Raw genomic sequence first — 11,922 nt, 5'->3', positions numbered from 1 at the left:
TAAAATTTACGGATGACACAAAAATTGGGGTAGTGGTAAATAATGAAGATGACAGGTCACTGATACAGAGCGATCTATATTGCTTGGTAAACTGGGCTCAAGCAAACAATATGCATTTTAATACAGCTAAACATAAACATATAATCTGGGAAACAAAGAATGTAGGCCATTGTGAAAGGATTGACTCACTGCTAGCACCTCCTTGTAGCCAGAACTGGTGTAGCAGCTCTCTTCCTGTTGGGTACCCCCTGCCAATGGTCGCTCTGCCTCTGCGGAGATCTGCCTCTTCCTGCAACTTGGCCCTCCAGCAGGTCACTGAAGTCTCTCCTCTTCCAGGGTAATCCATGAACAAAAAACAAGGGGAATTAATGCAAATAAACTGAGCTAACAGGAAATAGAGGGGAATGATTCCCTATCAAGGTGTGTTAGAATCTGGCACCCCCTTCCATCAGGGAGCAACCATTGGGCAACAGCCGCCTGGGAAGTGCCTGCTTCAGTCAGCCCTTTCCTTGAGAGTGGAGGGCCAAAAATCTGTTTGCTTCCCTGTTCTACCAGTGAGTGAGCTGCTCTGCTTCCCTTTTAGAGTCCTCCTCTAGTCTATGCATGCATCATGCGTGGTGGGGCAGAGCTGCCTGAGCCCAGAGCAGCTCCTTAATCCCTTGTTGTCGAGTGTGGGCTTTGTATACCTCACCACAGTTATATTTACAGGATGGGGACTCTATCCTGGGAAGCGGTGGCTCTGCAAATGCTTTAGAGGTGGTGGTGGATAATTGGCTGAACATGAGTTCCCAGTGCATTGTTGTGTCAGAAAGAGCTAACACGACCATTTGATGCATAAATAAGATAATCTCAAGTAGGAGTAGAGAGGTTATTTTACTTCTGTATTTAGCACAGGAATACCATGTCCAGTTCCAGGGCTGACAATTCAAGAAAGATGTTGATAATCTGGAGAGGGTTCAGAGAAGAGCCATGAGAATCATTAAAGGATTAGACAACCTGCCTTATAGTGACAAACTCAAAGAGCTCTAGCGCTATAGCTTAACAAAGAGAAGGTTACAGGTGACTTGACTATAGTCTATAAGTACCTCCATGGGGAAGAAATACATGGTAATGGGCTCTTCAGTCTAGCAGTGAAAGGTATAACACGATCCAATGGCTGGAAATTGAAGCTAGACAAATTTAGGAGTGGAAATAACGTGTATATTTTTAACAGTAAGGATAATTAACCATTGGAACAATTTACCAAGGCTAGTGGTAGATTCTCCATTGCTAGCAATTTTTAAAATCAAGACTGGAAGTGTTTCTAAAAGCTCTGCTCTAGAATTACTGTGGGGAAGTTCTATGGCCTTTGTTATATGGGAGTTCAGACTAGATGGTCACAATGGTTTCTTCTGGCCTTGGAATCTGTGAATCTTGAGCTGACCGCTAACTGGGACTTCGGAAGTGTCTGTATGCCAGGACACTGCAGGATTACGGCAGGAGGAGAGGAAGGAAAGTATTGATCAGAAAACATCAAGGGACACAGAGACATAGTGGGAGATGATGAATACATGGCTACTCAGCTATACTTTGAGGCACTCCTGCACAGAATAAGTATAACACAGGCAGTGGAGGTTCCCTCCAAACAAACAGTCACCTTTTCTTGTTTTGGAGAGACCCAAAAAGAGATTTGAGTACTGTCGTCCACTCTCATTCAATCCTTGGCTTCTCTGCTGAGACTACCAACACAATGTTTGCTTGTTTGTTGAAGACAAAGCCAATTCCTACACAAACATTTGTGATAGATAGATAGAACAACATTTGGTTACTACCCGCTCATACCTCTTTATCATCACCAAGCCATCCAGTCCTATCCTTTCTTCCTCCACTCAAATGTTCATGGCTTAAACTAGTTCTCTAGAAGTACTTTGCTTTTTGCTGATCTTACGCAAGACTGTATATAGTTGTTTTTTGGCACCCCCCTTGACATGGTTTGTGTTGCATTATGGATTTTTTTTAAATTTAAGAGCATATCCAGTTTATTGAAAACAAATTGTTCTGTCTTCCTATGAGAAGTTTCATAGCCACTCAGTTCATCCCACATAATGTCGAGGACAGCAGGTTGACTATTATTGGCTGTTACAAACAGATAAAAAGGGAAAGGAAGAAGCAGGGGTGGGGAGAGAATGTGTTAGATGTGCCCACCCAGAATATCACCAGTGACCACAAAGGTAACTTCAGCTAAGAAGTGGTTGGATGAGTGTTTATGTGAACATACCAAGTCAGGGTTGGCTTGAGCTGGTTTCCAGGTGTATGGGGATTTCTTCAGTGGCCCTAGTGCAGCACTGAGAACGAGCAGACAGCCTGAACTCATAGCTCTGATGGACATGAATAGCCAAACTCATCTCAAATAGGTGATTAATCCTAAAGCCTAAATGATGGCAAATTAAATGTGAGCACTTAACTTTACTGCTTATTTTAGCAGTCTGGATATTCTGACTGGGGATCATCTAATTCCTGGAGACAACATATAAGCAAGCAGAAAAGCAACTTTACAAAATGTATGTAAAGATTGCATTTTAATATTCCCTTCATGCCTGGGCTTTCCAATTACTGGGCGTGGCACACACCAAAAAAGTTACTCTGGCTCTTCTACTTCTTCATGCCAAGAATGTAATTTTATGCTAATTAAAAAGAATAGTGTTTATCCTGAAGCCTCCTCTCAAACTAGTTGGTTGGGTCAGGCAGGCTGCATTAATCGCATTGTTATTGGCCATTGTTCCACAGAACCCATGCATCTCACTTCCTTCCTTGTTCCAGCACAAAGAGTAGGGTTTTCACAACTAGCTCCCCTAGTATACACAGTGCTGTGAAGGCTAGAAAAAAGGAAGCAAAGCAGATGAATCTGTTGAGGTCAGATAGGTACACTGCATATAATTTAAATAGGCATCCTCAGGAGACTGCCAGATGTAAGAGAAATCCCTCTCCTATATGGGATGTATAGATGCTGCCATCTGCTGGCAGGTTTCTAATTTTTAAACCTTTACCTGTGCAAGGGAAGGTGTATAGGATTAGACAAGTTCAGTGATCAGCGAGGACTAGTCAGGTTTCATTTGCATTTAAAAGGTTCCTGGAAAAGTTAGGTTTGGCAAAATGCTGATGTATGAGCACTGGGGGGTGGGGGTGACTGGACAGACAATGAATTCTTCTAGTAATGTCTCTAAAGTCTATCACTATAAGGCATGTTTTCCAGTCCTTCAATCATTTTCATGGCAGGTGAAATTCAATGTTGATAAATGCAAAGTAATGCACTTTGGAATACATAATCCCAACTCTACATATAAAATGATGGGATTGAAATTAGCTGTTAGCACTCAAGAAAGATCTTGGATTGTGGATAATTCTCTGAAAACATCTGCTCAGTGTGCAGCAGCAGTCAAAAAAGCAAACAATGTTGGGAATCATTAAGAAGGGGATAGATAATAAGACAGAAAATATATTACTTCTATATAAATCCATGGTACGCCCACATGTTGATGTTGTTGCCCAAACTCAAAAAAGTTATATTGGAATTGGAAAAGCTTCAGAAAAGGGCAACAAAAAATGATTAAGGGTGTGGAACAGCTTCCGTATGAGAAGAGATTAATAAGATTGGGACTTTTCATCTTGGAAAAGAGACTATGACTAAATTGGGGGGATATGATAGAGGTCTGTAAAATCATGACTGGTGTGGGGAAAGTAAATAAGTGTTATTTACTTCTCATAACACAACAACTAGGGGTCACCAAATGAAATTAATAGGCGGCAGTTTTAAAACAAATAAAAGGAAGTATTTCTTCACACAACGCACAGTCAACCTTTGGTACTCCTTGCCAGAAGCTGTTGTGAAGGCCAAGACTATAAAAGGATTAAAAAAAGAACTGGATAAAGTCATAGAGGTCCATCAGTAGATATCAGCCAGGATGGGCAGGGATGGTGTCCTTAGCCTCTGTTTGTCGGAAGCTGGGAATGGGCGACAGGGGATGGATCATTTGATGATGACCTGTTCTGTTCATTCCCTCTGGGGCATTGACCACTGTCAGAAGACAGGATACTGAGCTAGATGGACCTTTGGTCTGACCTAGCATGGCCGTTCTTATGTTCTGTTCTCATGGCTTTTCTGTGAATTCTCTCCAGCATCCCTTTTGAAGTTCAGGTAGCAGATTCACAGCTTCCCAGAATAGAGGCTCCCATCCTGTAAGTGTAGCCTACATTCTTTCTTCCTAGATGTATGACTTTACATTTAGCTGTTTTAAAACATATTGATTGCCTGCACTCTGTTTACTAAGTGATCCAGGTTGCTCTGTATCAGTGACCTCTCCTCTTACTTCTCCCCCCGGCCCCCAGCCGCTTTGTGCTAATTTTAAACCCATTTAATGTGTGCCAGGTTGATTTTGTGTTGTTCTAGTTTCTGTAATGTGGTATCAAGTCAAATGCCTTACAGAAGTGTAAGTATATTACATCAACATTATCACCTTTGTCAACCAATCTTGTAATCTCCTCAAAAAAGATAGTTTGAAAAAATCTGTTGTATATAAACCCATGGTTTTGATCATATTAATCAAGCCCTATGTAAGCCATTCCATCATTTTGTCTGATATCAACGACAGGCTAAAGGCCAATTGCTGTAGTAATCACATTTACTCTTTTTAAATATTGTCCTCTAGAATTTCCCAGTGTCCAAAGACTTTTTGAAAAGTCAAGAGAGCTTTCCAGCTAGTTTTTTTTACAACTCTTGGATCCAGGTTATCTGGACCCAGATTTTAAAATGTCCGACTTTAATAGCTGCTGTCAACATCCTCCTGAGTTACCATCATCTTCCTCTACTGAAATCAGCTACAGGAACACAAACTTAATAGTTACTGAAGGGGCCTTCCCTCTTGGAGAGAGAGATTTTTAGCTTTAGGGAACTGTATAAATTCATTAGTAAAGAAGCCTAGATTTAGCACTAGTATCTTGTGGCAAAGGATAGTGGAATTATTCTGCAGTTAAGGGGTAAAGCCTACATTTGGTTAATATTTGTTAACAGATTTGGTGTCCATAATATACAGAAGTGCCCAGAAACAGTGCTGATGGGCAGGATTTTAAGTGACATACTGTAAAAATAACTATGAAGCAAACGTGGTTGGGGCAACGCTTGTATTAACTAATAGGTAACATCTAAATGTCACAACGCCTAGACAGAGTAAGGGAACTCAGTTTAATATACCAGGGGTTCCTTCATAATTAAGGCTACATTTTAGTCATAGGTATTTTTAGTAAACGTCATGGACAGGTGATGGCCCATGACCTGACCTTAACTTTTACTATACACCCCTGACTAAAACTTGAGGCGGGAAGGCAGGTTCCCTACCTCTGCTCTGCCCCAAGCCCCGGTTCTGTAGCTCCCATTGGCTGGGAACCACAAGGCAATGGGAGCTACATGGGCAGTGCCTGCAGGTGGAGGCAGCACATGGAGCTAGGAGCTGAGGGAAGGGAGTTCCTGTCACCCTTCAGGGGAGCGCCCCCCCCCAAGGTAAGCACCGCCCTGCACCCTAATTCCGAATCCTGAGCCCCCCCCCACACCCAAACTCCTGCTGCTGGAGGGCCCCAAAGTTCCCCAGCGGCTGCCCGAGCTGCTCAGGTGGATCCCAGGCCAGCCGCACGGGCTGCTGCAGAAGTCACGGAATCCGTGAACTCCATGACCTCCGTGACAAACATGGAACCTTATTCATAATAAATGGGGAACTGAGTGATATACTGAGGTATAATTTAAAAAAAAACGGTTCTTTATAGTCATTTGCAAGGTTGGCATCCCATGGAAAATGAAGTGAAAATGCAATCAATAAGAATAGCACAAATGAAAAAAGAAAATTTTATTTCTCAGTGTTTCTTCACTGTCAATACTGTCCTTTTTGATACAACACATTGCAAAAAAATCTCTGCTTTTTCCATTTCAAACAACTACAATATTTACAGGCTGTTTTCAATTACACACACGCAGACACATACACGCTTACAGACACACGCAAATACATGTATCCCTATCCCTGGCAAGATATCTATATGCTGGTAGAGGCAATGTGTATTTTTCATAGCCCATTCAAAACTCAACCCACTCTCCCTATCTATGTTTTATTCCCCTCCTCCATCAATTTTCTAATCAGCGGCTCATTGTCAGGCCTACTTAGGGTCCTTATGGAACAAGTTAACATTAAGCTATATGATGTCTGTCTATCAAAGTCATGGGATGATTGAATTTGCCAGAGGTTATATATTCAAACTGTACACCAGAAATTATTAGATTGCTTGTATTCAAATGTTTGTGACTGAGTGATGTACATATACTCCTGAAGTCTTTTGGAGCAGCCATCTTAAATAATTTTTTCTTGGAAATATAAATATACAACACTGGGGTGAAATAAGTCATGTACTGTAGTTCCCACCAAGGCGTTATGTAACCACTGTTTTATTAAGGCACATAAATACAACTAATTTCTTACACTGTCTAGCTTCACTGCGTGAACTACATCATGCTATCATGTACTGAGTAATGCCAGACAACAAGAAGAGTTGAAGCCTATATAATAGGTATAAAAGCCCCTTAATAAAATTAGCTACATAAAACCTATGGTGGTTTAACCAGATGTCCAATACGAGTTACTTATATATTTTAATTATTCATTATAAGAAATCCAAGCTGTTCTACTCTAGTTTGTGGAAGGAGAGTCCATTCTCTATTAATAAAGGTCTTCAAAAAGGTATAAGTTATGTATCTACAACACTGGGTCATTTAGTCTCTTGGGTCTGGTATCAGTGAAGTGATTCCCAGTTGGATATTTATTATTATTATTCCCCAAGGCAAAACTTTTAGGGCATCTGCCACAAATTGCCAAGGGCACAAATGCCACAGCATATCTATTCTGAATTTTCAGTTCATTACGCACCTAGGGTCTGCCCTCAAAGATCACCATCTGACAGAAAGCAGGATGGGATAGAGGAAGGACTGGAGATGAACTGCAAAGAGCTAATATGAAAATTGAGTCAAGGTCAGAAATGTGCAAGTGCCCCACTAAACAGGATATAGGGCCATTCAACTATTTACCTTTTTAAAAAATCCTTCCTCCCCCAACCTCATTGTGAAATCCTCTGGCACTTCCTGGTTTGCAAGAGAGATCCCAAAATTAATCCATCACTCTATGACATCACAGATACCATGAGTTGCATAGAAATTCAGGTAACAGTGGTGGTCAAATGCATGCTGGGATATCATTAGCAAAACCAGGAAGTATCAAAAGATTTCACAGGTAGCTAGTGTGGGAGAGAGGGAATTCAAGAATTTAAGTTGTGTTCTGCTGCTGAATGCCCCTGCAATCTGCTTAGTACAAACATTCAGTGTATTTCTGTACTTGAATATTCATTTTAGCTCAGCGGTAAGCCCTTAATGTATGTATCTATAGATACCGCCTTCAGAAACATCTACTTACAGAAACAAAGTAGATGTGGATCATATTCCCAGAGGCTACAAAGCTAGTCTTAACTGGAATGTCAATACAGCAAAATACCAGCAACACACAATGCTGCCAGAGGATAAGAGTGAAACCCTGCCACCATCTTTCTACATGGCTGAAGTTTCCATGTTGGACTGAGAAAGTTTAAGAACTCCATTCTACAGCCATGACATACTAGTCTGGTAGGACAACAATATGAGAATATTCAGGGCTTCCACTGTCCCCCAAAAATTCTTATGCATCAGTATTAACTCCTAATTGATTACACCACCACAAAAAAGAAAGCATAGCAATCAATTTAAAATAAATCTTGTTGAAGCACGGGCTGACCTAACATATTCGGAGTTAGCAGAATTTGGGTAAGTTTTGTCCATTTAATTGTGAAATCAAGAGCCCACTAATTTAGTAGACAATCCAATATAAACTAATTTAGGTAATTTAAGGACTTTATAACCAAGTAACTGAAATATTGGAAGGTGAAAAAGCTAATTTTTAAAAGCCATATGGAAGGGTAAAATTGCAATTAGCTAATTTTCAGTGAGCATATCTGAAATCAGTTAATAGTAAATTATTAGGATTTACAAGCAGTTTTGGTGTTGGTGAAATACAGCTATCTGAATGACTTCACACAGACTTACTAATAATGCTTTCAGGAGAAGCTATTAACCTGTTAACTAACCAAGTTACAATCGGTCTTCAAATGTCAACACAGTGGAAGCCTTAAGATTAAAAATATAGATCCACAAGTCATATTTACTGTTTAAGACATGCCTTGGTTCTTCTAAATTTTACCATTTAACTTTGAATAATAAAGTGTTACTGTAGTATTTTTATATATCCTCAAAGCATATTATTAGGAATGGACTTGTTGCTGGGAGAAATTCATTATCTTTCCCAAAAGAGAGAAACAGAGATTGCACATAAAAACCATATTTGAAGAGGTGCTTCATCCAAGTTGTGATTTTTTTAAAATGGGGTATATGTATTTACTTTGCTTTTTAAGCATCTGATTCTCTCAAAGCATCAGAACAGTGAAGACCCTTGTATTAATACCAAAATTAGGGTCTATCCCCAGAGAGGATTCTCATTTGTTAGTCTTTGTGAAACCATATTCCAACTGATAAAGGAAATGGATCTTTTAACTGTCAGCAGAGAAAGGGCATAAAAGTACAAACCTTCATTAAAAATGGCTTCAACTCTAACAGAAATTTTCTTCACTCATGACAGCAAAGCTACAAAACTGCCTATCAAGTCAGCTACTTCACTATGTTTTCAGATAACTAGGAGATAAATTTAACCACACTATCGTGCACATTTGGTAAGGTGTTTCAACCAGACAAATGATTTCCAAGGTGGCAGATTCTGAACTGTGCATTTATGCAAAGATTAAATACTGCATATGTATAAACTGTACAGTAATATGGAATTGTAAAATGCACAGTACATAAAGTGTACACGCTTTGCATCGTATACAACATAAGCAAAGCCCGACAACAGGGCACTAGGAATTGGGTTCACAACTGACCAGACACTAGGAATAGAAGAGACTACTTTTTCATCGCTAAAAGCTTTATAGTAACTTGAGTCAGCATATCAACACTGCTTTGCAGGAGGCATTTGCTTCCTACATGTTCCTTACCCCTTGTAGGTTTACTCTTACATAAGTATATAATGGACTAGATTTCAGTGCTTACAGAGAAATAATTGCAACACATCCCCTGCAATCTGCTAAAACTCTCCCCCAGTTATACTACCTCGGAAGAAGAGGTAATGATGGGGGAGAGAAGATGGCTGCTCTCAAAAGCTAGGACTGCGTGAAGTTCTCTGCAGAACTGACCATAATTCCAGATCAGAGACAGGAAACAATCACAACATGGATTAAGAGAATCAAGTTTGAGGAGCTGCAACTTAAATCTAAACTGCCGTTTTCTCCTCACACCTCCATAGTAAATTTGAGTTTTACTTGTTTCCCTGAATACACACATTTTAAAAAACACAATAAAACCTAGGATATGTAACACATGAATAATTGAACTTCACAGTTATAAATACTCAAATTACAGTTACATAGAATATATAATCATTGAAAATAAAATTCAAGTCATAGAAAAGAATGAAGACTAGAGGGAAAGGAAAGGTGAGATGGTAAAAACGATACAACAGTTTAGGGCTGTGCCTCCTCCATAAGTCCTTTAAAAAAACCAAAAAACAAACAAAAAAAAACAACCAACCAAACCCCAGTTGTTTAACTGTACTGAATCTGAAAACCTTCAAGGTTGCAGAAAATAGACATGGACCATGGACTAAGATTCACCCCTACCTCCCTCAAAAATCAAGTGCCTCTTCCAGAGAAGAGCCATCAGTATAACTGAGTTAGCTCCAGGTGTAAAGGAGCAGAGAAGCCAGGACTATCTAAGAAAGACAAAGGATGCAAATTAGTGCATTGAGACCCACTTTAAAGCTGAATATGTTGTACAGATGATTGATGCACCACCACCAAAATAGCTTTTGATATAGTTATGGGGATATTCAGGTACATTACTAGATATTTGGTATTTTGCCATTTATTGTGAAAAGGATGCAATGCACTGATATGAAATACAGACTACTGAACCAAACAGAATCCATAGCACAGCTCTTACTGTCAACATGTATATGGAGAGGGAGGGGATTAATCCCAAAGGCAATTTAAATAATGATATTTTATTTATATATAAATAAATGTTCTGAGCAATCTCAGATATTTTAGTGCATTGCTGTAAAAAAATTAGTGCAGTTCTCTCATTAAAGATTTTAGCTCACAAGGAAGAAGATAATCTATACGTCTATACATCTGCTCAGTCTCTCGCCATACATAAAACCTCTATATGGCTTTACGCTGAACCAAAGGTTTGTATGCTAGTCAGTTTCTTTAAATAAGGTGAATGGACACCACATGCTCCGTTACAAAACATGGCAATTTTTGGCAAAGCAATTAGAAAAATATGAGGGGCTCCTATTTTAGAACTGAAGTTTGTTGATTTAAAGCAATACACAATGCATAAAACAAAGTTTCAAAACAAAAATGATGTCTCAACAAATCTTTACCCTTCATGCAAATGTTTCCTCAGCAGCTAACAACTTAAAAAAATCCAGCTCTTACACTTCTTTATTTTGGGGAAGGGCCTTCTACAAGCCTCCTGTTTTCAGGTCCTGTCCTATAACTGGACTAAAGTTTCATGCCCTGGGAGCATCCTCTCCTGACCCCTCCTCTCTTCTGAATCTTTGGAGGAGGGGAAGTTTAATTATCAGTGTGGCTCACACTTCAGCCCCAAGTTCTAGGACTCCAGTTTCAACCACAGCAACATATTTGTCTTCAATCTGGACCAGCAGGATGGTTTTATCTATGTGGGACCTACTCCCTGGATCTCTGCTGCAAGGCACCCAGCGGTGAATCACCTGGAGAAGGCAATCATAACAATATGAAAGGTTAGTTCCACACGGATTACTGCCATTTCATGGTGTTGATTTATAATTCTGTACTATAACAGGGCAGAGGCAAAACTACTGAAAATGTCATACAATCTAACCACACATTTTTCAATGCTAATATATCCATAGATATATTATTCTTGTAATACTTCCTCAAAATCTGCTATAATCTCTTTATGCCAGTAAGGAAAGCCTGGAAATACACTAAATAACTAGAGAAATGCTGTCTGGCACACAAAATCCAATGTAAGGAGGACGTATTTTGAGGGAAGGGGCCTATAAAAGATGTAAGACTTTACTTTTCTGTGCTCTGCAGAATCTTAGGTTTTCTTTTTGGTTTTCCTACAACTATAGAGCTTTCTAGTCCTCTAGATACAAAAGATGAAGACAGTCTTCCTACTGCATATTACCGCACCCCTGTGTTTTTGTGTCTATAGCAGTAAAGAATGAAAACTCAAGAGGCTTACTTTCTGTCATTCATCTCAGTGGGGTGTTAAAAGAATACTTAAGTCTGTTTAAAAACACACTCATCAAGCTTAAACTATTACATATAAATAAAGAATAGCTGGGGTTGGATTTCAGCAATAGAAATCAAGTTAATCCCAACCAGACCCCATGTAACCACTGCAAACTCAGTGAAGAGCTGGGCGGTGGGGGAAGACAAGGAGGAACTTGGATATGAGGCTCCATTGACAGTGAAAATAAAGAGTCCCAAATTATTTCGGTGCACTGCAGTGAACAAACTGCAATTTAGGTTACAGTGATGCTCTAAATGCTTAGACCAATGAGACGTGAAATATTATACTCCTCCCCAAAAAGAGACTTTCAGAAACACTGGTTTGTTCTCTACCTCTACAAATTATTCACAAAAGATACTACAGAAAGGAACAGGATTTCAGAAGCACTGTTATTTGCTGTCTGTGTAGGAGCTTTGATAAACTGC

At 39.6% G+C, this 11,922-nt stretch overlaps 1 protein-coding gene across 3 annotated transcripts in view; it reads right to left on the bottom strand.

Moving 5' to 3' along the window:
- Nucleotides 1-5,858: 5,858 nt before the first annotated feature.
- The window catches only part of PCNX1 (pecanex 1), a 126,371-nt gene continuing 120,307 nt past the window's right edge, over nucleotides 5,859-11,922 (bottom strand). For all 3 annotated transcript variants that reach the window (XM_084631695.1, XM_084631696.1, XM_084631697.1), the window contains one exon: nucleotides 5,859-10,946. In XM_084631695.1, the coding sequence (XP_084487821.1) occupies nucleotides 10,806-10,946 (141 nt within the window). In that variant the 3' untranslated portion in view covers nucleotides 5,859-10,805. The remainder of the gene's footprint in view (nucleotides 10,947-11,922) is intronic.

Source organism: Lepidochelys olivacea (assembly GCF_965140295.1).
Source record: "Lepidochelys olivacea isolate rLepOli2 genome assembly, chromosome: 6".
Classification (NCBI taxonomy): Eukaryota; Metazoa; Chordata; order Testudines; family Cheloniidae; genus Lepidochelys; species Lepidochelys olivacea.
This window is presented reverse-complemented; position numbering and strand designations above follow the sequence as displayed.